Source organism: Onychomys torridus, chromosome 1, assembly GCF_903995425.1.
Source record: "Onychomys torridus chromosome 1, mOncTor1.1, whole genome shotgun sequence".
In the NCBI taxonomy this organism is placed as follows: Eukaryota; Metazoa; Chordata; class Mammalia; order Rodentia; family Cricetidae; genus Onychomys; species Onychomys torridus.
In genome coordinates, this window is record NC_050443.1 from 125,518,980 (window position 1) to 125,546,098 (window position 27,119).

General features: G+C 53.0%; 2 protein-coding genes across 4 annotated transcripts; one reads left to right on the forward strand and one right to left on the reverse strand.

The window, feature by feature from the left end:
• The first annotated feature begins 96 nt into the window (after nucleotides 1–96).
• On the forward strand, nucleotides 97–12,248 carry LOC118577629 (latent-transforming growth factor beta-binding protein 3). Its single transcript, XM_036178063.1, has 16 exons — nucleotides 97–251; nucleotides 352–483; nucleotides 580–708; nucleotides 912–1,056; nucleotides 7,224–7,435; nucleotides 7,638–7,757; nucleotides 9,396–9,524; nucleotides 9,792–9,959; nucleotides 10,075–10,158; nucleotides 10,314–10,442; nucleotides 10,527–10,664; nucleotides 10,761–10,901; nucleotides 11,041–11,202; nucleotides 11,271–11,351; nucleotides 11,439–11,570; nucleotides 11,670–12,248. The coding sequence occupies exons 1-16, from the start codon at nucleotides 116–118 to the stop codon at nucleotides 11,819–11,821; spliced, it is 2,190 nt and encodes a 729-aa protein (XP_036033956.1). The 5' UTR covers nucleotides 97–115; the 3' UTR covers nucleotides 11,822–12,248.
• Scyl1 (SCY1 like pseudokinase 1) lies at nucleotides 12,147–25,429 on the reverse strand. Of its 3 annotated transcripts, none has more exons than XM_036202316.1 (17): nucleotides 25,234–25,429; nucleotides 24,744–24,884; nucleotides 24,224–24,573; nucleotides 23,784–23,874; nucleotides 23,531–23,686; nucleotides 20,079–20,237; nucleotides 19,626–19,733; nucleotides 19,006–19,119; nucleotides 15,647–15,802; nucleotides 14,492–14,680; nucleotides 14,302–14,377; nucleotides 13,907–14,071; nucleotides 13,564–13,700; nucleotides 12,939–13,007; nucleotides 12,664–12,861; nucleotides 12,521–12,581; nucleotides 12,147–12,428 (listed from the first exon to the last, which is right to left on the reverse strand). In XM_036202316.1, exons 1-17 carry the CDS (start codon nucleotides 25,342–25,344, stop codon nucleotides 12,304–12,306), a joined length of 2,406 nt encoding a protein of 801 aa, XP_036058209.1. In that variant the 5' UTR covers nucleotides 25,345–25,429; the 3' UTR covers nucleotides 12,147–12,303. The 3 variants fall into 3 exon arrangements, with proteins under 3 accessions (XP_036058209.1, XP_036058201.1, XP_036058219.1); XM_036202308.1 differs by having other exon boundaries at nucleotides 12,939–13,010; XM_036202326.1 differs by lacking the exon at nucleotides 12,939–13,007.
• Between the last annotated feature and the right edge of the window lie 1,690 nt (nucleotides 25,430–27,119).

A 27,119-nucleotide genomic window follows, 5' to 3' on the forward strand; every position in this document is an offset into this window, starting at 1 on the left:
GAGGTCACTCTGTGACCAAACTTTCCTGAGCAGTGGGACTGGTGTGTCAGCATCTGCCCCTGGGGTGTGGCAAAAAGCAGGTATTCCCTAATCAGCCCCTTGACCCGATCCACCCATGCCACAGAGACGGGATGAATGCCGATTGAACCAGAATATCTGTGGCCACGGACAGTGTGTGCCCGGCCCTTCCGATTACTCCTGCCACTGCAACCCGGGCTACCGGTCACATCCTCAGCACCGCTACTGCGTTGGTGAGCCGGCCTGTGGGAGGCGGAGTGGGGCGGGTGGCCCAGGGGATAGCCGGGGCTCTCAACCTGCCTTTGATGTCTCCTGGCCTGCCGGCCCTTCCAGACGTGAATGAGTGCGAGGCGGAGCCGTGTGGCCCCGGGAAAGGCATCTGCATGAACACTGGGGGCTCCTATAATTGTCACTGCAACCGAGGCTACCGCCTCCACGTGGGCGCAGGGGGACGCTCGTGCGTGGGTGAGCACCGACAGCCCCGGGCTACCCTGGGGATACTGGGTGGGGCCGGCTCCTACCACCCGCCCCTTGCCTATTGCACGCCCTGTCTTCGCTCAGACCTGAACGAGTGCGCCAAGCCTCACCTGTGCGGCGACGGCGGCTTCTGCATCAATTTCCCGGGTCACTATAAATGCAACTGCTATCCCGGCTACCGGCTCAAAGCCTCCCGCCCGCCCGTGTGTGAAGGTGGGGTACCCGTCCAGATGAAAGCGGGCTTTATAACTGTCCCTCGACCTAGGATTGGGGGCGGGAGGCCTGCACCCATCTATGGTCCTCTCAGGCGGGAGTCAGGAAATCCCAGACCGGTCCATTTTGCCTTGATTTGTGACAGAGGGAGGCCCTGTCATGTTGTCCCCAGACCTGTCCTCTTCCTTTTCCCTTCCGTGCAGACATCGACGAGTGTCGCGACCCTAGCACCTGCCCCGATGGCAAATGTGAAAACAAACCTGGCAGCTTTAAGTGCATCGCCTGCCAGCCCGGCTATCGCAGCCAGGGGGGCGGGGCCTGCCGTGGTGAGGGCGGTTCAGACTCCACGTGGGGGCGGGCCTCCTGGGAGTAGAGCCCCTGTGCAAATAAATTACCAGTCCTCCTCATAATTCCGGGTTCTTTGTTAGAGCAACAAGTAATTAAAAAAAAAAAAAAAAAAAAAGAGCCGGGCGGTGGTGGTGTACGCCTTTAATCCCAGCACTCAGGAGGTAGAGGCAGGTGGATTTTTGTGAGAAGAAAGAAAAGTGTCATGGTGTAGTAGCTAAGTCATATAGTTTCCCAAATGTGAAATAGAGAATATCAATAAAGAGAACCCTTCAAAAATGTGTGGCTATAGATAACGATGTTTCAAGCTACCTGGAAACTGTGTATCACTTAAGTAGATGCCCATTCTCGGAGGAGGCTGTCTTGATTGAGGCTTCTGATCTCCATTCACGGCTGGTTGCTCTTCTGGGATTGTCTCCATTTCGGCCTGATCTATCATTGTAGCAAACAGGGCAACATGTAGACACAAAGTATCCGTAGCTTATGGTGCTCAGGCTACCACTCCATGCCAGACTTGTGGCATTTTCCAGAAATTGACCTTGTAATGAGAGAGCCGCAATATATATTGCATTGCCCTTGCCACTCCAGAGAGATGAATGGTTCCTTCAGCTCCCCATTGGCAGGCTATGGTGATAACTCACAGTATTGGGTTGAGTGGTCTTATTTCGGCACCATCTGCCAACCCTAGCCATACCACTGTAGTTCTTGAGATAAACCTATGTCACGGAACATGCCATTCACAGCGAACAGTGGTGGGTCCTTTATCCCAAAAGCCACAGTAGTGAGTCTCTTTCTGTCCAGCCAGCTCCCAAATAACTACATGGAGACTTCTTTTTTTATTTTATAATTTAATTTAATTTTACATATCAGCCACGGATTCCCCTATCCCCCCTCCTTCCCAGCCCCCCCCAGACTTATTATAAATTATGAAAGCACAGCCTTAGCATAGGCTTGTTCCACTAGCTCTTATAACTTAAACTAACCTTCTTCTATTAACCTACATTTTACAATGTGGCTTTTTACCTTTCTTTCATTTTATATGACCAACTCCCTCCGTGTCTTGTTGGTGTCTCACTGGCATCTTGCTGGCATAACTCTTGAGCCTGGATCCCTCCTCCTCTTATGCTCTCTCCCCAGAAATCCCACCTATCTTCCCTGCCTAGCTATTGGCTGTTTAGGGGTTTGGTTTGTTTTTCTTTCTTTTTTTTTGTTTTGTTTTGTTTTTTTGTTTTGTTTTGTTTTTGTTTTTGAGACAGTGTTTCTCTGTGTAGCTTTGCTCCTTTCCTGGAACTCACTTGGTAGCCCAGGCTGGCCTTGAACTCACAGAGATCCACCTGGCTCTGCCTCCAGAGTGCTGGGACTAAAGGCATGCGCCACTGCTGACGCCACTGTCCAGCCTGGTTGTTTAGTTTTTTATTACACCAATAATAGCAATACATTATCACAGTGTACAAATATCCAACAACAAACCATTCAACCATAGCTGATAGTCTGGTGTTCAGTCTGTCATTGCTCTGTGACACTGTGTAGTCTGTGTTTAGTCTGTCACTGTGACACTGTGTAGTCTGTGTTCATCTGTCATTGGTCTGTGACACTGTATTGCTGAGTTCTGAAATGACTTCCTGAAATCAACTCAATAAGATTTCTGATTTTTCTCCTTGTCCATGTACCTTAGTGAGGAAGCCTCATCACTGCATTTTGCTGTTCCAAGAAAGGGATAATGTCCTCTTGGCCACATCCTTTGTAATGATTATAAAAAGAGACATGTAGATTTATCTGGATCAATTTAGAAAATTCCAGGCTTCACATTTACCATTCCCACGCATGCTGCCTTTCTTGCCTCACAGTGAACCCTGGCCAGTCTGGTTGGCACCATCTCAGGTGGCAGTGGGATCCAAAGGGTGCCCAGGAGATTGGAGTTTAATGATGATCTAGGTACCAGGACTCTCTTGTTAGACTAACATGGGCTCTGGACCATGGCAATAACTGCTGTACTGAGTTTTGTCCCCTTCTGTCTTTGAGTCCCTCAACGGTGGCCCACTTGCAGAGTGGGGCATCTAATAAAAATGCCCTTACCCCTCTCCCACCTGACTCTTCCAGTTGAAATGTCTGGGTTGGAAGTGCTTGGGTCAAATGGTGTAGTTCTAATAGGAATATATGAACCCAAGGAGGTTAGATGACTGAGTTTGAAGCTAGTCTGATCCACAGTAAGTTCCAGGTTAGCCAGGGCTATGTGCAGTAAGACACTGTTTCAAGGGAGGGCGAGAAAGGAATTTGTGGATTTTATGAGAAAGCAGGAGAGCAATCCCTCACCTTGTTACCAAGAAAGAGACGCCTTAAGAAGATACGGCAGGAAAGACATTAATGAGCTTTGTGTCACTAACCCTTCCCCCAGACCATTCCTTACCACGGAAAGCACTTCATTCTACTGCTCCTAAAATTGTCAGAAATTCATTAGATTTAACCAATTTCTGGGCCTGTTGTGCCTCAATAGATAGTTGATTGGCTGCTGTTCTAAGCAACCTTCCAATGAGGTGGGAGAAAGCAGGAGTTGTCCACTGAAGGGTCATTACGGTCAGCTCCAAATCACTGACCGAGGCTGTTGTGATCATAGACTCGATAAGCCTTCTTTGTGGATCAGGACAGTCTTTGCAGTTGTTTTTACTTGATTATTTTAATTGTGTGTGTGTGTGTGTGTGCGCGCGCACGCGCGCGCATGTCCATGTCCTATGTGAGTGTATGGTGCCCATGGAGGCCAGAAGAGAGCATCAGATTCCCTGACACTGGAGTTACAGATGGTTGAGAGCCACCATATGGGTGCTGGGAAGGGAAGAAGGTCCTTTGGCAAAGCAGCAAGTGCCTTTAACTGACTTTTGGTGACAGGTTCTTACTACATAATCCTGGCTGGCCTAGAACTTGCTATGTAGCCCAGGCTGTCCTCAAACTCAGATTTCCCTTGCCTCTGGAATTAAAGGTATGGGCCACCACACCTGACCCTGCTTTTTCTTGTTCTCTGCAACATGAATTCACCTGACCTTTCTGCTAAGCAGGACAGGACTGGATGGGACTGGAATAAAGAGTTACACTCGGCTTTTTGGAGTATGTGAGTGGAACCCAGAACCCTGGATGTGCTAGGCAAGTACTCTACCACTAAGGTGCATCCCAGCCACTTGATGGTGTGTCTTCTTTAGAGAAGGCATTGAGCTAAGTGCTTCTCAGGAAAATATCTCAGTTAATTTTGTTGCCAGGGTCTGGTATTTCCCAGGCTTAGCTGTAACTCATTATGGAATAGAGGCTGACTTTGAACTTTGGCCCCCTGACTCCACCTCTCAAGTGCTGGGATCACAGGTGTACACCACCATGCCTTGTCTGTCCTGCTAATTCTCTGGAGGACACTGAGTTAGGTCACACCATCATTCCCACTTGCCAATAAGGAAACTGAGGTTTGGAGTAGATAAGCTGTTTCCGTGGTCACCTGGCTGGGTTGGCCATCCCTCCATTCTGAGAACTGTGCTCTCTGGTTCTCATCAACAGCCTTTTCCTGCATGTGAAGAGGACTGGGGTGTGGCTCAGCTTCAGTTCACCAGGTGTGAAGAAGGCTGGGGTGTGGCTCAGCTTCAGTTCATCCAGTGTGAAGAGGGCTGGGGTGTGGCTCAGCTTCAGTTCACCTAGTGTGAAGAGGGCTGGGGTGTGGCTCAGCTTCAGTTCACCTAGTGTGAAGAGGGCTGAGGTGTGGCTCAGCTTCAGTTCATCCAGTGTGAAGAGGGCTGGGGTGTGGCTCAGCTTCAGTTCACCCAGTGTGAAGAGGGCTGAGGTGTGGCTCAGCTTCAGTTCACCAGGTGTGAAGAAGGCTGGGGTGTGGCTCAGCTTCAGTTCATCCAGTGTGAAGAGGGCTGGGGTGTGGCTCAGCTTCAGTTCACCTAGCGTGAAGAGGGCTGGGGTGTGGCTCAGCTGGGAAGAACTTGCTGAGGATGCTAAGGCTCTGAGTCCAATCCACAGTTCATCATCAAATCTTAGCAGTGTTCATTATTTTAGTAGCCACAGTAAGTGATACATCTGAGCTAGCCATGGTAACATGTATCTGTAATCCCAGCATTCAGGAGGCTAAGGCAGGAGGATTGCTTTGAGTTCAAAGCCAGTCAGATACATTATGAAACTCTAGTTCAAAATATAAAAATTGGCTGGGAATGTGGCTCAATGGTAGCCTGCTTGCCTATTATGTTCAAAGGCCAGGGTTTGACCCCTAGTACTACCAAAAAACATCACCAACAGAGAGTGGCAGGTACATTTAGTATACTATCTTTGGAGAGAGATCTTCAGGACAGAGTTGTCTCCTTGCAGGCCCCTGTAATGCCATCCTTTCTCTTTAGATTTGATGAGCAGCCAGGGGTGATGGCACATGCCTTTAATCCCAGCACTCGGAAGTGAGAGGCAGGGGCATCTCTGAGTTCAAGACCAGCCTGGGGTACATAGTGAGTTTCAGGACAGCAAGGGCTATGTAAAGAGACCCTGCCTCAAAAAAAAAAAAGACATGATGAACAGTCACCATCTCTGTCATCCCCCACACCATCCCCAGAGCCATGTCTTTCTTCAGAATCTAGAAGCTTCCCAGAGACAAAGCCAGGCATGTGTCAGTCCTCTTGAATTGTCCAAGTACCACCCAGCTCTCTGTAGCTCCTAGAGCCAGATAAAAATACAGAAATAACATATGGCCAGCTCTAGCTAACATGAATATTAGCAGAGATATTAACTCACTGATCCCTGTTGAAAACTGAGGAAAGTGAGTGGAACTCCCAAGTTTAATCCCAGCACATGGGAGGCAGAGGCAGGTGGATCTCTGAGTTCAAGGCCAGCCTGGTCTACAGATTGAAACCCAGAGAGCCAGAGCTGCACAGAGAAACCCTGTCTCAAAAAATTGAAAAAAAAAAAACAAAAAACAAAACAAAACTGAGGAAGCAGAGGCGTGCGAAGCAGCTGGGACTTGGAGAGTGGATTTTTTTTTTTTTTTAATGTAGAGGAATGCTTTACCTGTTGCATGTATGTGCACCACGTACATACCTGGTGCCCTCGGGAGCCAAAAAGGGGGACCAGACCTTCTGGTACTCAAATTACTGGCCTCCGTGAGCTGCCAAGTGGGTGCTGGAAATCCAACCCCAGCCCTGAGTAAAAGCAACAAATGCCCTTAACTATTGAGCCATCTCTTATCTCTTAAGAGATGAGATTTGAAGCTGGGTGGTGGTGGCACACGCCTTTAATCCCAGCACTTGAAGTGGATCTCTGTGAGTTCGAGGCCAGCCTGGTCTACAGAGTGAGTCTCCCAGGAAAGGCGCAAAAGCTACACAGAGAAACCCTGTCTCGAAAAACCAAAAGAGAGAGAGAGAGAGAGAGATGAGGATTGAAACTTTTGCTTGCAAATCTTGTTAATGTGAAGAAAAAAAAGTGTCAGACTGGGGGATCATTAGTCATCTTTCCTGTGGTAATGTTTATTGTGTACCAGAAAAGCAGGCTGGAGGCTAGAATTCAGAGAAACTGAGAAACTTGACAGAGTTGTCTACTAGCAGGGCCAGGAGCCTGAAGGAACTGGGTCTGAGTTACTCTAAAGGACAGTAGGAATTAGCTAAGCAAAGGACAAGAGAACAGCATGCTTGATGGACAGATGGAATGAGATTAGTGGCCTGGAGTGGCCAGGAGATGCTGTGAGATTAGAACAAATTGTCGAGGGTAGTTGGCTGGATGTCAAGGTCAAGGAGAGAGGGGAGTGATGGACCCTCCCAGAATCTGGTTTGGTGACTCCATGGGTGATGCTGTTCACTGGGATAGGCTCCTTTGAGAGGGGAGATGCTGAGCCTATCCATGTTAGATAAGCTCGGTGGGTGGTCTATTTGGGTCTCTCAGCCAGAGGTGCCAGAAACTGAGCAATGTGGGCTGGGAATCTTGCCCAGATGGAACTGTCAGTTGTGGACCACGGGGCTATGGGAAGTTGGGGTGAGCCTGCTTACCCAGTGAGGAACTCCAGCAGAGAAAGGGCATCAGGAGATGGCAGCAAAGGAACTGGAGGGCCAGTGAAAGGTGGCGGGTGGGCAGGGCTTTCAGAGCACCATCTGAGAAGCTGGGGGCCCTAAGCAGTATGAGACAGGAGGACACCTCCCGTCTGGTGAGTGTGGATGAAGCGTGGGAAGACATGAGCTCCTTAGCATCAGTAACAGAAGCGAGACACCGCCTCCAGCCTGGGCCCCTGACACTCCTCTGTGCCCTGCAGACACGGATGAGTGTGAGGCTGGGAATGTGTGCAACAATGGCATCTGCACGAACACACCAGGTTCCTTCCAGTGCCAATGCCTCTCTGGCTATCACCTGTCGAGGGACCGGAGCCATTGTGAGGGTGAGGGGCCCTAGAGCCTGGGCACTGGCCTGTTCCTACCTACCCCAGGATCTCCACTGCCCAGGTCCAGTCCCCATCCAGATCCCAGGTGTGGTTTGGGGGTGTGGGAGGGACCCAGGGCTCTCAGAGTAGGGAACTCTGATAGCTGCAGGCTGTGTGTATGGGGTCAACCCTGAGATTCTCCAAACCCTGGTCTCCACAGACATCGATGAATGTGACTTCCCCGCGGCCTGCATTGGGGGTGACTGCATCAATACCAATGGTTCCTACAGATGTCTTTGTCCCCAGGGGCATCGTCTGGTGGGCGGCAGGAAGTGCCAAGGTATGAGGAGTTGGCTCATGGAAGGAGTGTCAGGGCAGTGTGGTCTGACGCAGTGTGGTCTTTCTGTAGTCTTTCTATTCATGCGTCCGTCCGTCCATCAATCCATCTAGCTCTCACTCACCCTTCCGTTTGTTGGGTAACAAGGATCATGGCTCGGAGTGTTGCCTACTACATTCAGGTTTCTGTCAGCTTTTTATTTTTTATTTTTTGAGATTTCATTTATTCTTGTTTTATGTGTATGTGTGTTTGCCTGAATTATGTCTGGGCACCACATGCATACAGTGTCCATGGAGGCCAGAAGAGGGCGTTGGAGCTACAGATGATTGTGAGTGGACACGTGGGTGCTGGGTCCTCTGGAAGAGCAGCCAGTGCTCTTAGGGCCGGAGCTATCTCTCCATCCCCTCTGCTCAGCCCTTTACAGATAGAGTAGTCCGACCCGTCAACTCTTCTGTAAGTGATACCTGCATACCTGTTTGCCAAGTGCTGTACTAGATATTTCAGCAATAACCTGGGGCTCCTCAGTTGGAGGGGAGCGTGGAAATGAGTCTCAGGCTCAGGGTAAAGGTACAGGGAAGTTACTTAAAGGGAGATGACTTGGAGCTGGGACTTGAAGCTAAGGGTCTCTCAGCAGGGGCTGTGGGCGGGAAGGGGTCTCAGCAGGGGTGTGGGTGGGAAGGGGTCTCAGCAGGGGGTGTGGGTGGGAAGGGGTCTCAGCAGGGGGTGTGGGTGGGAAGGGGTCTCAGCAGGGGGTGTGGGGGAAAGGTCTCAGCAGGGGCTGTGGGTGGGAAGGAGTCTCTCAGCAGGGGGTGTGGGTGGGAAGGGGTCTCAGCAGGGGTGTGGGTGGGAAGGGGTCTCAGCAGGGGTGTGGGTGGGAAGGGGTCTCAGCAGGGGGTGTGGGTGGGAAGGGGTCTCAGCAGGGGCTGTGGGTGGGAAGGGGTCTCAGCAGGGGTGTGGGTGGGAAGGGGTCTCTCAGCAGGGGGTGTGGGTGGGAAGGGGTCTCAGCAGGGGGTGTGGGTGGGAAGGGGTCTCAGCAGGGGCTGTGGGTGGGAAGGGGTCTCTCAGCAGGGGCTGTGGGCGGGAAGGGGTCTCAGCAGGGGTGTGGGTGGGAAGGGGTCTCAGCAGGGGCTGTGGGTGGGATTCTACCCCTTAGAACTGCAGATGCACAGTTCTCATTATGTGTCTTAGAGGAGAGGGAAAGACCAGGTCTTGAGCAAAATTTTGGGAGGAGCGGCAGAGTGAGGAGCCAAGTTTGATGGCTTGATCTGTCATCCCAGCTACACGGGAGGCTGAGGCAGGAGGATCTCAAGTTCAAGACTAGCTTGGAACACAGGCCTTGCTTCAAAGACTGGCAAATCTGTGATGGGCCGGGAAAGGGAGTGGGGCGTGAGGGTCTCCAAATGCCAGCTGAGTCAGGAGTTCATTGCCAGGAGGACCTAAGGGTTTACAGAGACTGGCAGCAGTGGGTGTCACAAGCCTACCCACACAGATGGACCCAAGGGGACATGTGTTGTGTGCGCTTTGAAACCAAAGGAGAAATTCAGGTTCTGAGCTTGTGTAAGGTACACCCCAGGCAAAGAGGGACTGGGTCTCTCCAAAGCTGAGCTTGCTCCTGTTTCCTGATCTCTTTGCATCTACTAGATATAGACGAGTGCAGCCAGGACCCAGGGCTGTGCCTGCCCCATGGGGCCTGTGAGAACCTCCAGGGCTCCTATGTCTGTGTCTGCGATGAGGGTTACACACTCACCCAGGACCAGCATGGGTGTGAGGGTGAGTACTCTCCCCTTCTCTTGGACTGGAAAATCCTTGGAGCTACAGCTGGGCTCAGAGATGGGTCCTGGTTCCACCTTTCTGAATTCCCAGAACAGGAAGAAATCCTCTTTGCCTGGGAGAAGTGGGATGAGCTAGACCTCTCACTAGGTGACCAGGGCACGTGGAGCCAGGGCACGTGGAGGAGAGAGTAGGTGCAGTTTGGGGGTACAGTAGACAGGCCAAAGCCACTGTCTCCATAAACTTGAACTGTCACCCCCTCCCCAGAGGTGGAGCAGCCCCACCACAAGAAGGAGTGCTACCTCAACTTCGATGACACAGTGTTCTGCGACAGTGTTTTGGCCACCAATGTCACACAGCAAGAATGCTGCTGCTCTCTGGGAGCTGGCTGGGGAGACCACTGCGAAATCTATCCCTGTCCAGTCTACAGTTCAGGTCAGAGGAATACACCCCGTTCATTGGGAAACCAAAGAGCTTTCCCTCTGGGTAGCTGGGAAAGGAGGAGAGAGCGGGGCAGCGCTCAGACCCCTGGGTTTCTCTTGTGCTGCAGCTGAGTTTCACAGCCTCTGCCCTGATGGAAAGGGTTACACACAGGACAACAACATTGTGAACTATGGCATTCCAGCCCACCGTGGTAAGCTTGGTTTCCAGGTGCGGGTTGGGTCTGCCACTCGCTGGGTAAACCCCATTCCTTGTGCCAGCTTAATCCCAATATTCCCCGCCAATAATCTGCCTTGGGTTCAGCTCTCCCTAAGCCACCGGGCACTCACGCTTCCCTTGGCCACACAGACATCGACGAATGCATTCTGTTCGGGGCAGAGATCTGCAAGGAGGGCAAGTGTGTGAACACGCAGCCAGGCTTTGAGTGCTACTGCAAGCAGGGGTTCTACTATGATGGCAACCTGCTGGAATGCGTGGGTGAGCGCAGTAGCAAGGGCTGGCCCGGGGGAAGGGGCCGCCCTGGCCCAGGCCTGGGCTGTCACCAGCACTTTCTCTCCGCAGACGTGGATGAGTGCTTAGATGAGTCCAACTGCAGGAACGGAGTGTGTGAGAACACGCGCGGCGGCTACCGCTGCGCCTGCACGCCGCCTGCAGAGTATAGTCCCACGCAACGCCAGTGTCTGAGCCCAGAGGAGATGGGTGAGGCCCAGGGGATCAGCGTGGGGAGCAGGAGGGGCCAGAGCCCAGACTGAACTGTGATTACCTCCCCCCCCCCCCCCCCCCCGTGCCCCGTAGACGTGGATGAGTGCCAGGATCCGGCTGCTTGCCGCCCTGGCCGCTGCGTCAACCTCCCGGGCTCCTACCGCTGCGAATGTCACCCACCCTGGGTGCCCGGGCTCTCCGGCCGCGACTGCCAGCTCCCTGAGAGCCAGGCGGGTGAGGGCGACATTCGTCCTGGGCCGATTTTGAGTCCTTTCAGGGTGATGCTCCCGGGCCACAGTCAGCAGGTGGGATGGGACCGACCGAGGTGGGCAGTCCCTCCCTCCCTCCTTGCTGATGAGGGTCTTGTTCACAGAGCATGCCCCAGAGCGACGTGAGGTGTGCTGGAGCCAGCGAGGAGAGGATGGCATGTGTGTGGGGCCCCTGACGGGACCTGCCCTCACTTTTGATGACTGCTGCTGCCGTCAGGGCCGTGGCTGGGGCACCCAGTGCAGACCATGCCCGCCACGTGGCACCGGTGAGCTGCTCCTGAGGGACTAGGGGTAGGGACTGGAATAGTGTTGCTGACTCTATACCTATTTCTAGGGTCCCAGTGCCCGACTTCACAGAGTGAGAGCAATTCTTTCTGGGACACGAGCCCCCTGTTACTGGGGAAGTCTCCACGAGGTCAGTGAAGCCAAGGGAGCGGAGGTGTGGATTGGAGGCCATCAATGGGAGCCAGTGTTGATACCTATGTTCCTCTGGCCTGCATAGACGAGGACAGCTCGGAAGAAGATTCAGATGAGTGCCGCTGTGTGAGCGGCCGCTGTGTGCCGCGGCCGGGCGGGGCGGTGTGCGAGTGTCCTGGCGGCTTTCAGCTGGACGCCTCCCGTGCCCGCTGTGTGGGTGAGCAAGACGCTGGGGACAGAAGGGCAGAGCCAGCAGGAGTTGGGTGGCACCACACTGTGACTTAACCTAAGACCGCATCGTCACCCCACCTTGCAGACATCGATGAGTGCCGAGAGCTGAACCAGCGGGGACTGCTGTGCAAGAGCGAGCGGTGTGTGAACACCAGTGGTTCCTTCCGCTGTGTCTGCAAAGCTGGCTTCACACGCAGCCGCCCTCACGGGGCCTGTGTGCCTCAGCGCCGCCGCTGATGGCACCTAGGCTGCACCTACCTTGCTGATCATCGAGGGAGTTTCTACTGATAGTGGAGACAAGTATATCCCTGTCCGATCAGAGATGGACCCAAGGATCCTCTGGGGCCCACAGGTCTCCTTCCTGCACCCCAACACCCAAGGGTGCTCCTGTCCGCAGAGTGCTGTCTGCTGTCCTCCCGGAGGACGATCCCTAGAGACTGCGAAGTCAGATCTGCCCTTTAATTTTCTCTTGCTTTCAAGTTTATCTTCACATCTAAAAGTGGTCGGGATGGCAGCACCAGGGGCCACTGCCTGGGAGGGGCTAGGCGGGGCTGGAACCCAGGATGTGAAATAGAATTTATTGTGGCTCTGATTATGTACACTAGATGTGCCTGGCCTGGTGACCAGGCTCACATGGTTTGTACAATAAATACATCCTCCAGGCCTGCTCTCCAGTGACTGGGAGTGCCCGGGGTGGGGGTGGGGTGTTTAGTGGGTTTTCAGTCCAGTTTCCGGGCTCCCAGCTTCATGGGCCCCTTGGTGGCCTTTTTCTCTGCCCGCTTGGCTTCCATTTCCCTCCGCCGTTCCTCACGCTTTTTCCGTGCCAGCTCTGCCTTCACCTGTCCTGGGATCGAAGGGAAGGATGACTGGGTTGAGCAGTCCCAGCCCTCTGCTCCCAGCCCTGCCCTCCCCAGACCCTTCATGGGAAATACTCACTGCTGTCCGCCTCCAAGCCTTCCCAGTTGTCTTCACCCCAGGAGTCTGGGTCTGGCCTGGGCTGAAAGGAAAATGGAGGCTAGAGTGGAGCTCATTCCCAGCAGCAGCAATCCACCCCAGCTGTGCTCTCCACAGGCCAGTACCTGGGTGCTGGGACGACCAGACAGGGCAGCAAAGGGGTCACTGGGCTCTGCACCACCCCAGTTATACTCGCTGGCTAGCCGGGTGCCTTCTGGGGGTGGCTCCACAGAACTAGACTCCTGCCAGCCCTGCTCCCAGGAGCCCTCAGCTTCCCAGCTGTTCCAGTCTGATTCCAGAGGTTTGTGCTCTGGGTGGCTGGCCTGTGGGGAGAGAGGTAGGCTAGTAGAGAGAAGAGCCAAACGGTGCTCCACACATTCCCCCACCTGACCCAGCCCACCTGTCCAGCTCGGCTCCCTGGGCCCTTGACACTCCAGTCATCCTGCTGTGCCAACACGGATTCAGCTTCCTGCTGCAGGGTGAGGAGGGGAAGGCAGGACCAGCAATATTCTCAGCCCTCAAGAGGGCAAGGACAGTGAGCCCCCTTAGCCATGCCTCAGCTGCCCTTTGTTTTTTGTTTGTTTGTTTTGGGTTTTGTTTTGTTTGGTTTGGTTTGGTTTTGGTTTTTCCGAGACAGGGTTTCTCTGTGTAGTTTTGGTGCCTGTCCTGGAACTCTCTCTGTAGCCCAGGCTGGCCTCGAACTCAGAGAGATTTGCCTGCCCCTGCCTCCCGAGTGCTGGGACTAAAGGCGTGCGCCACCGCCACCACCACCACCCGGCTCCCTTTGGTTTTTATTGTTTTTGAGATCTACCAACCCTCTCCTTTCCGACCTAGCTCTTGGGGACACTAAAGTTGAATAGGGGCTCAGCGGCTGGTGCTGGTCTTCATGACCATTCTGTGAAGCTTACCTACCAGGATGCCATGCAGATGAGGGTAGACCCAGCCCTAATCTGTGTACTCCCCTGGAGGGTGGCCTGTGGCCTTGAGCTGGGGTTCCCTGGTGAGACCTCCTCAGCCCCGCTCACCTCTAAGCTGCCCCAGTCCTCATCATCCCATCTGTCACCGGTGGCACTGTCTTCTGCTGTGTCCTTGTCTTCTCCCTGTGTCTCCCAGTGGCCTGAGGTCATCAGGGTGTCGGGGGCAGGTGCTGGAGCAGGGTTTCCTGGGGAACAAAGAGTCTGAGCTCTCAGGGAGATCTTGGGGAAGGGTAGAGGTTGCTAAGTGGCAGAGTGAAGGAAGGAGAAGGGGTGCCAGGGAGAGTGGCCAGACATCACCCCATCCTTTACGTTCCTGTCACTGCATTAGGAACGCTTGACAAGAACAGCTCTCAGCCCTCAGCCACTGATGCGGTGGGCCTGGGATACTCACCCTCTGGCACTGGTCTCTGGGGCACGGTGGTCTCAGATGGCAGAGGCGTGGGGTGTGCACGGATGAGCTTAGAGGTGAGTGAGGATACCCCTGTCACAGCCCAGCCTGCCCAGCTGGCTGCAGCTCCTCCTGTTCCAGGGCTGGATGCTGCATGGACATCCTTCTCTGGATAACGAGAGACAAGCAGTACAGGCTTCATGGAGAGAGGACAGAAGGCCAGATCTGCAACACAGTGGTCCCCAGAAAACCCTCCCTCTCTCCAGGCTCAGTCCTCTCAGCTATGGAACAGGAAGCTGCTTGCTGGGTTTTTCCAGCTCTCAGATGCTCCCATGGGATGGGATGTACCCGGGGACAGTAAAGGACATGTGGCAAAGGGAACACGAGTGGGCACTCACCTACTTCTGCCAGTTGGGCAGGGTCCTCTGACACAGACTCCAACTTGGACAGGAAGCTCCGGATGGTCTTAAAGGCCTGTGGAGTAGTGAGAAGCCAAGTTGGGTGCTCCAGCACTCCCAAAGGATTGCCAGGCCTGGGAGACTGGCATCCCTGAGCCCAACCCTGGGGTCTGCCTTGGCTGTGCCTTACCTGGTCCCGCACAGATTTCTCAGGGTCCACAGTAAGGCCGCAGAGCACAGGCAGGATCTTGTGGGCGCAGTCATCCATCGAGTAGAGATTGTGTGTGGCAGCAAAGCCCAGGACACCCGCAACCCGGGATGGTGCAAACGGGTCCTTAGTGGCTCGACTGAAGGCAGAGGTGAGGACCCTGTGTCTAGTCTAAGAGCCCAGATTGATAAGGGAAAGGATGATGCTTCAATGTACAGAATCAACAAGGGGCCCTGACTACCAGACCTCCCTTCCCAGGACAGGGGCCGTCCATTGGACTCAAGGTCTGAAAATGTGAACATATCATTCATAATTTAAAAGAAGAGGGCTCTGGCCCTACACCTTGAGACAATGTGGAACCCAATGATCCAAGAGAAGCCTAGGTACATATTTGTAGGTAAATTCTCCTCCTTTATTATTATTATTTTGGTTTTTCAATACAGGGTTTCTCTGTGTAGCCTTAACTGTCCTGGATCTCACTCTGTAGAACAGGCTGGCCTCGAACTCAGAGATCCACCTGCCTCTGCCTCCCAAGTGCTGGGACTACAGGCGTGCGCCACCACCGTCCAATTTTCATTCATTCTTTTTTTTTTTTTTTTTTTGCCAGAGCTGAGGATCGAACCCAGGGCCTGTGCTTGCTAGGCAAGTGCTCTACCACTGAGCTAAATCCCCAACCCCTGATTTTTTAATTTTTTTATTTTTTTGGTTTTTCCGAGACAGGGTTTCTCTGTGTAGCTTTGCGTCTTTTCTGGAACTCACTCTGTAGTCCAGGCTGGCCTCGAACTCACAGAGATCCTCCTGCCTCTGCCTCCTGAGTGCTGGGATTAAAGGCGTGCACCACCACCACCACCACCACCCCCTTTTTCCATTCATTCTTGTTAAGTATCCAGGCCTGGCAGAAGTTCAAGTTTATAGACCTCGGCTGAGGTGATGCGTGGAGACTTGGAATCAAGCAGACCTGGGTTCAGAACCAGACCTACCACCTTACTGTGTGCTCTACAGCTAACTCCACTCAGAGAAGCCCAGGCATTAGGTCTCACGGTGCTCAGGGCTGAGTCTCTGGAACAATGAGGACACTCACATAGGCTCTGCAGCCTAAAGGAGGCTGCTCTCCCCACAGCTCGACAGGACACTCACGCTAGCACTGAGGTAGGAGCCGATTTTGCCCAGGCAGACGGTGGTGTTGCAGCGGATGGGGCCCTGGTCATCCTTGGCTTGCAGCCTCGCGAAGTGCTTCATCAGCTCCACGTTGAGGTTGGTCTCATTCAGCTTCGGGGCCAAGAGCAGCATGGACTGTGGAGCGGAGGGGACAGAAGGTATTGTGAGCTAGGGCAAGAATGGACTCCTGGGAGAGTGCACAGGCCACCAGTGGGCTGTGGCTTTCAGCAGGGCTGTCAGACCCGTCCAGCCCAGTCCCAACCAGCATATTAAGAAGGGGAGCCCCCTATTTCTGTCTCCCTTCTACAGAGAGACCCCAGAAGCTTGCCTACGTTCTTCGTTTGTTTGTTCATTTTTGTCTTTTTTGTTTTTCAAGACAGGGTTTCCCTGTGTAACAGTGCTGGCTATCCTGGAATTCACTTTGTAGTCCAGGCTGGCCTCGAACTCACCAAGATCCACCTGGCTCTGCCTTGCAAGTGCTGGGATTAAAGGCGTGCGCCGCCGCCGCCGCCGCCGCCGCCACCACCACCCAGCACTTGCCTAAATTCTGCTCTGTTCAGACTTACATATCAATATACTCTGAGAACCACTCTACCAAAATGGTTCATTTAGGATGAGGTTACTGATGACCTCCAATTTACTAAATCTGATTTTCATTTTAACTTTGTTTTGTAGCCCAGACTGGCCTTGAACTTGCAATCCTCCTACTTCAACCTCCTGAGTGCTGGGATTAGAAACATGCACCACCATGCCCGGCCATTCCAAGTATTTACTTATCTTCCTTCCTTCCTTCCTTCCTTCCTTCCTTCCTTCCTTCCTTCCTTTCTTCCTTCCTTCCTTCCTTCCTTCTCTTCTTCCTTTTTTTTTCTTTTTGGTTTTTCAGGACAGGGTTTCTTGTAGCTCTGCCTGTCCTAGAACTTGTCCTATCTGTAGACCAGGCTGGTCTCTAACTCAGAGACCCACCTGCCTCTGCTTCCCAAGTGCTGGGATTAAAGGCATGCGCCCCACTGCCCAACTATTCACTTATTTTTCAAATTACTAACTGTATTGCCTGCTCTGGTTCCCTATCTGATGCTGTGACAAACACTGACCAAAAGCAACTTGGAAGGCAAGGGTTTGTCTTCCAGCTCCCAGGTCCTGATCCCGCACTGACAGACGTCAGGACAGGAATACAAGAGCATGAGGCATGTCACTCACACCTTTAATCCCAGCACTCAGGAGCAGAGAGGTCTAGCTCTGTGAGTTCAGGTCCAGTCTGATCTACACAATGAATTCCGGGATAGCCAGAGCCACATAAAAAGATCTTATCTCCAAAAAAGCTAAAGGGGGGGGGGGGTGTGTGACCTAGGAAACTCCTCATTTTGAGCTTCCCTCTTTCTGGATGACTCCAGGCTGTGACAATAAAAACAAACCAGGACAAGGGCCAGTCTTCTCTTCCTACTACCCCTGGCCTAAGGTATTTTGACTCCTCCAAGTTCGTCCCTGGCTGACTGCTCTTTTCACTGAGCTCTGGATGGTCAGAACCTCAAGTGCATTCTTTGGCTTCTTCTGCATGCAACACTCACACTTGAAGTCCTCACTGCTCGGCTTACACACCCTCGATGTCTGGACCTGCAATGCTCTCACATGCAGTCCAGACTGGGTCCCTGCCCAGTGCAGCAAAACACAAGATGAGGCTTCATGGAAGTGACTGATCCACAGGGCTCTGACCTCAGCAGCTCCTAAGTTGATGAGCTGCTGGGAGGCAGTGGATCCTGGGGCATACCCTTGGGAACTATCACTTGCCCCAGCCTCCTCCTCTCTGTCCTTCTGACCATCTGTGATGAGGAAAGCAGTTCTGCTTCACTTCATGGCTCCTGCCAGAATGTCCCAGCTCCCACAGGCCCAGATGCAACAGAGCCAAGTGGTCATGGGCTGAAAGCCTGAAACTGACCCCAAAACCGATCTTTCCTCTTTAGGTAGTTTAAGGCACTCTGTCAGAGTGGCAGGGAGCTGAGAGCACAGAGCTAGTCCCCTGGTATGCATTCCTAACCAGACTAGTCCCTGTACTTCACAGGTGCGTTATCAGTGGCCAGCTCAACACCACCTAACAGTAAAACAAGCCATCCAAACTGCAACCCAGCTGTTCCCACAGTCCCCGCTCCTCAGGCCTCTGAGGGCACTTCACCTTCAGACCCTTCCAGTATCTGAGATGAGAAGCTTCAGAATCATGCTTAACTCTGAGAAAGCACTGTCAGCCCCAGCTTCAGATGGCCCATTCTCTCCACATGCTGCCATCATCACCACAGGCACTGCAAAACACCTAACAGCACCCAGCTTCCAGCCCTGCTGACCGTCAGGGCTCCCACAGAATACAATGAACCTTTCAAAGCAAGTCAGACCCTGCCATTGACCACTCCAAGTGCAGCTCCGACCTCACTTCCAAAGAACGTGCCAGGTCCTGGCATAATATAAGGCCCCAGCTCCCACAACTATTATCTATCGGGCTCCAACTCCCAGAACCACTCCCCTTCAGCTTGTTAAATCCCTCTTTGCTACCTTTGCATTTCTAGAAACTTCCAGACTCGGAGCCTTTACAAGTGTTGATTCTGCTATAAGGAGCGTGTTTCTTCCATGTCACCTAGCAGACTAGATCAAAGCAGTTATTTATACTCTTGAGGCACAGTCTCTTCAGGTAGCCCAGGCTGGCCTTGAATTTAGGATCCTCCTGCCTCTGCCTCCCTTGCACTAGAATTACAAATATGAGCTTCAACATCTGGCTAAAGCAGTCTATTGGGGAGGAGAAGGAAGGTCTTTTTGAGACAAGGTCTTAATATATCCCTGGCTGGCCTGAAACAGAGACTAGGCTGGCCTACAACTCACAGCCATCCGTCTGCCTATGACCCTGAGTGTTGGTATTTACTGGCATTACAGGGAATACATTAAGGGTATTACCATGTTGGCTGCTAGGTACTCATATATTTAAAGTTACAAACCCTCCTGCCTACACTCCCCTTTCACTTTCTGATGAAATACACATCATCTGCATATTATCTGCCAGGCCCCATTGTCTGTCCTATTCAAGGACAGAAGGACTTGCTGTCTGTGTGTGCTATGTCCCAGTAATGGGGCTAGGTAGGCACTGGGAGCTGCTCAGCATCAGCTGAGAGTACATCAGGCTGAGCCCCCCAAGTCCTTCCCACTTTCAAAGCTGTACCCAGGGACTGGATCAGCATTATGCATACGTATGGGCCCACCCACCACACCCACTGTCTCAAACCAAGGCCTGTGTTCCAGAGAGAACCACTTCCCTGTCTTGGGAGACAAGAGATGGCCACTGTAGACCTGACTACACCCACCTTGACTGTCTGCTCCCGGATGGCAGGGTTGGTATCCAGGAAGCCATGCACGACATGGGGGAAGATCTGGGTGTTGACTGTAGGCTCATCGAGGTATTGGATGAACTGCTCCATCTGTGGCCCAGGGTGGGGCATGAGAAGATGGCTGCATCCCCACCAAAGTCACAGAGCCACTCTGGCTTTGGGTGTTCCAGTGCAGACACTGGCTACCAGGTTGCCTCCTGAGCCCAGCTCATGTACATGTCCTCAGGAGGGAAGGTGCTTTTGACAGCTGGACAGGGACTGGCCCCTGGTACCTGGGAGTCACTAGTTCTTTCTGGCTCGTAAGAACCTTCTAGCATAGAGGCTAACAATTGTTGCTCCAGCTGTCCTGGGGCCGTCAGGAGAAAGTGTGTCCTGCTCTAGAGGAAGAGAACCTAAGAGAACCTTGGGTCTGGAGAGCCCCAAAACTACTGAAAGCCCTGAGACCAGCTCCACCTCCCAAGAGCTTTCTGGACCCTTCACCTGTGTAACATTCATGGTAAGGGTTTCCAGGGTCCACCTGTCTAAGACTGGGGGTGACTGGAATCAGGATAGGGTCTGGGAGGAGGACCTGGGCATTAACTGGCCGAGGCCTCTACCTGCTGGAGGAGGCGGATGCGCATGGCACGGTCAGTGGATGAGAACATCTTAACCACCACAGGGATGATCTTCTGCTGATACTCTTCAGCACTGAGGAATTTTCCCACCTGAGGAAGGAGCAGAAGAGGGGCTTGGCCACATCCACAGGGCTAGGGCAACTTCACAGGCTCCCTCAACTTGTTTGAGCTCACTGCTGGCTTCCCAGGATAGGAATGAGGCGATGGCGGAGGGGCTTGGGGAAAGGGGGAAAGGCTCTGAAGCAAGGGCTCTATTAGCAGTATAGGGAATGTCCTTCCCAAGGGCTGGAAGTCCCCAGCCTCCCTCCTCCTGCTCAGGTGGCCCTGGCCTGCTAAGTCATGAGGCCACTGGGCTTCATTTACCCTGAATATGCTTCTCACCCAGAGCTGTATCCATCCAGGTCTCTGGATCCCACAGTTCCTGGCCCCATTTACCTTGAAGAGGGGTGTGAGGACCACAGCTCCAGCATTGCCGAACTCGAAGGCAGTCAGTAACTGGGGTAGGATCTTGTGCCGACAGAAGTCTTCAGGAAACGAGTCGAGACTCTTGCTCAGCTCTTGGAAGAACTTCTGCTTCTCAGCTGGCTCTTTGATCTGGGGGTGCAAAGACAGGGTTGGGGACAAACAGCCTCACCATGCACACTCCAGACTCAGATGAGGGTGAGGGCCACCCCAGCCTGGAGGAACAGGGGTGATGCTATGGAGCCCAGCTCTCCACTTAAGGGGCGCTCAAGGGCAGACTCTCCACCTGTAAAACGGCCTAACAACTCTACCACAGATTCAACCAGAAAATGTTCATAACCACTGCCAGAAAGTCAGGTAGACCATCCACACCGTGATGCCAGCACTAACGAGGCTACGGCAGGAAGACCTAGAGCTGGAGTGAGTTCAAGGCCAGCCTAGGCTATACATTTAGACCCAGTGCCTGGCACACAGCCAGTGTCTCCTAGTGACTGTCCTTGGTAAACCCCTCATCAGCACGTCCTCTGCAGCTCACAACAACCAACACGAGGAAACTGAGGCTCAAAGCAGGAAGGACTGCACTAGGCTCCTTGCCTTGGCCTGGTTGGGCACACTGGGTGGAGTTTCTGGAGAACCATAGAAAAAGTTAGGGAACAGGCACAGTCTGCCACCAAACCTGGGCCCAAACAGGCTCAACAGTCCATTAGTCTTCCTAATACCCCCACCTGAGGCTGTAATACCCACAACACAAATTTCCTGAGCACATATTAAAAACTAAAACCCCTACACATAGCATCTCAAATAACCCTCACACAACTTTATGAGGCATCCCACCAGCAAGCAACAGACAAAATGGAGAGCTAGTTTAAAGACACACAGCTAAGAAGTGGCCAGCACACCTCAAAACATGCTGTCACTCCCCATTTACAAAAGAAGATGAGGGTAAAGGGTACCATGGCCAGAAGCTGGGCATGGCAGCACATGCCTTCCTCATACTGAGGAGACCAAGGCAGGCCTGAGGGTTCAGAGTGAAGCCTTACCTCAGGAAGAAGAAAACCCACAAACCCAGAGGTAGCTTGGCCCAGAAACAGTGACCGTGGCCGAAGATGAGGATTGCCAAGATGGCTTAGTCCAGTGTGGGAAGCAAGCTTTGACCCCAGCACTGGAAGGTAATGGGTAAAGTTCAAAGAGCCTACATCACAGCCAAGGTCACCCTTCCAGGGAGTCACAGTGGGTTCTCTTCGAGTCCACTCAACATGAAGAGGAGCCCCTGGTACCAGACTCCCACCTTCTCCTAGGGGGTTAGGCAGAACCAGCTCATTTTCAGGGAACAGGTGGCCTGGCAGTCAGCCATGTGAGGAGAACTCCATGTAACACACTCCTGCTGCCCTCACTGGCCAGGAGACATCAGGGTTCAACTCCAGGTGCTTCTTCAAGATGAAAAACTTTGGTTCCAGGAATGGTGGAGCACGTCTTTAGTCCCAATACTTAGGAAGCAGAGGCAGGATGACCTCTGCAAGTTCAAGGCCAGCCTGGTCTGCATAGTGAATTCTAGGATAGCCAAGGCTACACAGTGATACTCTGCCTCAAAAAAAAAAAAAAAAAAAAAAAAAAAGATACAGTCCTTCCTGCCCTACCCCAACTCTGCACTCTGCTCCTTCAAGGTTGGTAGCCTACTGCCCAGCTCCTGAGTCTGTGTCCCTGCATTTAACTGGGTCAGAGCAGAGCCTCCATCCGTCCTTTATCACTATGGTACCCCTAAGAGCTGGTGGATGCTGTGACTCTCTCCCCTGCACAGATAAGGGTGCTGAGATTCAGAGGTGAGGCAGAGGTACTCCCTTCCCATGTGCTCTTCTCTCTCCTGGGACCATCTTCCCCAAGTCACCATCCCGATGGCTCCTACCTTTGAGTCTTTCAGGCCCCATCCCAATTCTCTTCTCTGAGGGGGTGCCTCAGAACACCCGGTCACTTTCCTTCCAGCCCTTACTCGGAGAGCATAGGTTTTTCTCATTAATGTTTCCTGTCTCTCTCCTGTAATGAGAGCTCCCAAAGGTGGGGACCTGTTCTGTTTACTCCTTGCTGAGTCCTTGAGGGCAGGTCTGACTTCCCCGCCCCCCAAGCACTTTGCTTGGCACCCATGAGGAGCAGAGCAGCAGTGCAGGTAAGGAGTTGCTGCAGTGACAGGGCACTAAGCATCTGCTGTGAGTTCAACTCTGCATAGCAGCCCTCCCTGTCTGCTTCCACGGGTGGATTCAACAACCAGAGAGCAAAATGTCAGGAAAGAAGGCACTGTCTGTACCACACGCACACAGGCTACTTTTTCTTGCCATGATTTGCCCAAATATCACAGTTTAGTAACTTATTTACACATCACATATATCATATAAGGTGCTAATAAGTTAGCTTCAGATAATTTAAACAATACAGGAGGATGGGGTGGGATAATGGCTTAGTGGGTAAAGTATTTGCTGTGCAAACATGAGGACCTGGGTTCAAGTACCTAACACCCACGTAAGAAGCTGGGCATAGCCCCACACACCTGCAACCCCAGTGCTATGGAGGTGGAGACAGAAGAATCACTGGAAATTACTGGCTCCAGGCTGAGTAAGACCCTGAGTAATGGGAATGAGTCATCTAGGGATGGAGCAGGACACCTGATATCCTCCTCTGGCCTCTGCACATTAGCACATAGCCATGTCCACCTCCTTACACATGCATATTAACATACACACACACAGGACTATGAAAGGTTATAAATGATATGCAAATAATACAATGACAATCTTTATCAGGGACTAGAGCATCTGCCAGTTCTCAAGGGTCCTAGAGCCAATTCCCACTGTGCTGGTTAGGTTTCTGTCGTCTGGGAAGAGGGAACTTCACCTGAGAAAATGCCTCCATCAGATTGCCTGTTGGGGGCATTTTCATGATTAACGATGGATGTGGGAGGGCCCAGCCCACTGTGGGCAGTGAGTGACTCTTGCACAGGTGGTCCCAGGCTACACTAAAGAAGCTAACTGCAGCAAGCCAGTGAGCAGCATTCTCCCATGGCCTCTGCTTCAGTTCCTGCCTGATTTCCCTTCAGTACGGACTATGATTGTGTGAGCCAAAGAAACACTCTCCTCAACAACTTGCTTTTGGTTGGTCGTGGGGTCTTAGCACAATAGAAAGTAAACCAGGGAACCCACAGATACCAGGGAGGACTGTGCTATACAAACTCTGCCCCAGGCTCCTGGAAAGGAGGCGTTATGATCTGTTGAACTTCAGGCATGGAGCGTCACATGGGGAGAAGAGGCGAAGCCAGGGTTTGCACCCAAAGGACCTAACTCCCCGGCCCATGCTTGTTTCCACACAATCCAAATGTGAGAGACACCAAAACATAGGTGAGGCCATGACAAGGACACCAGGGAAGAGTGGGAGCACACCTGAATCTCTTCTAGGAAGAGGTTGGTCTCCACAAAGCGGTTGCTCATGAAGCCACCAGGTGCCCGGCAGTTCTGCAGGAAGCGAGCCGGGTTGGGACGTACTTTGGGGTTGGCTCCCACCAGCTCGCAGTAATGGGTCACCAGGGATTTGGGGATCTGCAGGAGAATGCTCCATGTCAGGGAAAGGGTGGTAGATGGTTGGCGAGGAACAAGAGCCTGGAACAGATGAGGTAGGCAGGCGCTGGGCACTTACCTTCCCAGGATTTCGCAGGGCAGCCGCCCGAGGTAGGGACCCATTGAAAACTTCCCAGATGAGGCAGCCCAGGCGCCACATGTCTGCTGACCTGTGGCAGTAACCCAGAGCTGTTCAGGGCTCCCCTTTAGGTACCAGGCACCCACTGCATCACAGGCTCTGGCTGGGACCCTGCACTGATCCCTCAGCCCCATTTTGTTTCATTCGCCCCATTTAACAAAGAAGCCAAAACTTCAGAGAGGCGTGGACTCAGCCTCCAACACACAGCTTTCAAATTCACAGGCACCAAACACCTAAGGCTATGTCCATCTTGACCAACCACCCTCTTCCTGAGATGCTGGTTCCCTTGCCAGCCAGGTAGCAAAGGCCAGGGGCTTCCCAGCTAGTCTAGGGGTCTCCAGTGCGGGACAGAGGAAGGCATAATGATCTCAGTCACCCACCACTTCTCTCTGACTGCTCTGCTACTGTTATCAGCCAACTCCGGGGGGTCATACTGCTCAAGCTCAGGGATCCCCTTGCTGGGTGGTCCCCCTCCGTTGCCCTGGGCGGAGTACATGTAGTCCAGACCCCCAAGTTTCCACTCGCCAGCCCTGTCCACAAACACAGCGGCCATGCAGACATTATTGTGGATGAGGTTGCAGTCGTTGACCAGGAAGCTGAGGGCTTTCACGATCTGGTGCAGCCCCCAGGACAGTTCCTGCTCCTTCAGGCCACCTGCTTCTGCTCGTGCCTTGAGGTACGTTCCCAGTGGGGTCACAGCCTCCGTCACGATGTGGAGGCACTTTTCTGTCTGGATAAGAAGAAGGGTATTAGAGCACGGTCACAGCCGAGGAAGGGAAGATGTGGGCCACGACAGGGGAAGAGGTAGTGGAGAAGATACCAAATCTGAGGGTGTTGAAGCACTTGGGTACAAAGTGAGGGCCAGAGAACAGTGAGATGGGCAGATCGGGCGACAGGTACCTCCAACCCATCGATATAGGCCAGGATGTTGGGGTGCCGGAGAGTTTTGAGGCGTTTGAAGGCAGCTTTGGCCACCTGGGTCTGCTCTTCAGCTCCCGGTTTCACATCATACACGAAGATGGACACCGCGCTGCCTGTGGCCTGGTGGAGGACACAGCAACCTGAGAGGCGCGGGCTAGGTGACCACTCCAACCTGCCTGGGCTTCACCAGCTCCGAGTCCGTCTCCACAGCAGCGGAGAAGGGACGCCAATGGGTCTCGTCCCAGGACAGCCCTTAAGGAGCTGGCCAGGCCCACGTGATCCCCACCCTGTCCGATTGTCCGTCCCTCGGTCCTTCCGCCCGCCACGTCGTCACTGCCCGCCCCGCTCCCAAGCCGGTTGCCGGGGGCCTCGGTCGCCACGTCAGGCCCGGCGCGACGCAGCGGTGCCGGCGTACAGACTAGGAAAGGCCGAGGTCGGCCGCGGCCTGCGGAGCAGCGCCGTACCTCACCTTTTTACGGCCGCGGTGCAGGGCCCAGGGCCCGGGCGGGCTGCCCTCGGGGGGCTCCGGACTCAGCTCGAACGGGAAGTCCCGGACCGGGTCCCGGGCAAAGAACCACATCGTCGCCGCCGCCGCGGGCTCGGGAGCCTCCACTCCGGGTCCTCCGGCCGCCCGAGCCGGGGCGGGGCGGACCGAGGGCGGGGCCACTCTGGCCTGTGGGCGTGTTCTTGTGTGGGGGCGAGTCTTGGGCGGGGCCTCGTTGGGGCGGAGGCGGGGCTAAAGGCAGGCCTGTAGGACAAGGCGGAGCGAGCCCAAAAGTGCTGGGCTTCAGAGCCCCAATCGGCCCTCCACGGGCTCATCTCTGTGGCTGGTCACCTGCACGCTCCAAACTTGTGGCCTCGTATAGAGAGTAGTGGGTGCAACAGGTGAAGGGTGAAGACGGGACGGGGTCACAAAGAGCCTGGCAGTAGATCCTTTCTAAGCAGGAGGGCAAGGTATGCGGAGATAGAAAAGAAAGACTCCTACAGACGGTCGGATGGGAAAGCAGGAGCAGTGAGGAGAATGGTTATCCCTAAGTCAGGAGCTCCTTCGCAGCGAGGGCCAGATTCGGGGCTCAGTGAGGAAGTTGTGACACGAGCAGTTAATAAAGGTACAAAGAGACCTTGAGAGGAGGGTTGAAGTAGGTGAGGGGTGATGCAGATGTTCTGGGAGCCCAGGAACCCTGAGAAACTGTTTGCTAGGGAAGTATCTCTAGATGCGCTCCATATCCCCAAGGTGGGCGCGAGTGCTGGCTACAGTGTCCTGCAGGAGCTTGGAGCGGAAAATGATGCCCTGGTCACTGAACTGAGTTGGCAAGAACATGGCAAAGCCAGGAACTAAACATTTCCTTCCAGAAATGTCTCTCATCGCCCTCTGCTGGCTCACACCGTCCTATAACTCCCATACTAGGGGATCCAACACCCTCTTCTGGCCTCTATGGGCACCTGCACACATGTAGCATACAAGCTTACAGACGTGTTAGTCCTTTCACACTGCCAAATATTTGCAGTTATACTGTGCCAAAGTCTTCTGCAAAGCAAATAAAATAGAGCATGGGAGTGGAGGGTTATTACTAAGCTGTCTTGTTAAAACTTGAAGCCACATAGACTGGATTTGATTTCCAGGTTTACTAAGTATAAGCTGTATGGCCTTGAGTTAAGTTTGTTTGTTTGTTTTAGGCTTTTTGAGACAGGGTTTTTCTGTGTAACAGTCTTGGAACTCACTTTGTTGTTGTTGTTGTTTTTTAAGATTTATTTATTTATTATGTACACAGAAGAGTGTGCCAGATCTCATTACAGATGGTTGTGAGCCACCATGTGGTTGCTGGGAATTGAACTCAGGACCTCTGGAAGAGCAGTCAGTGCTCTTAACCACTGAGCCATCTCTCCAGCCCCCTGGAACTCACTTTGTAGACCAGGCTGGGCTTGAAGTCACAGAGATCAGCCTGCTTCTGCCTCCAGAGTGTTGTAATCACAGGTGTGCGCCACCACCGCCCCAGCTAAGTTATTTATTCTTATGTGTGTTTTCCCAGCTGTAAAAGAGTACAGTAGTAGTACCTATCCCATAAGGATAGTAGCCTTAAAAAATGCTCCCCAAAATGTTCCAATCCTAATTCCTGGAACCTATGAATACGGTCCCTATGTCAATGGGATTACAGATTTAAGATACATGTTCTGGAGTACCTGTAGGCCTGCTTTAATCACACGGTAGTCATGATGATAACAACAGTAGTGATGGTAGTGATGTCAGTGATGCCGGTGATAATACTCTAATTCCCTGCATGTCAGTGATGCTGGTGATAATACTCTAATTCCCTGTATGTCAGGTACTGACCTGAACACTCTAAGATCAGACTG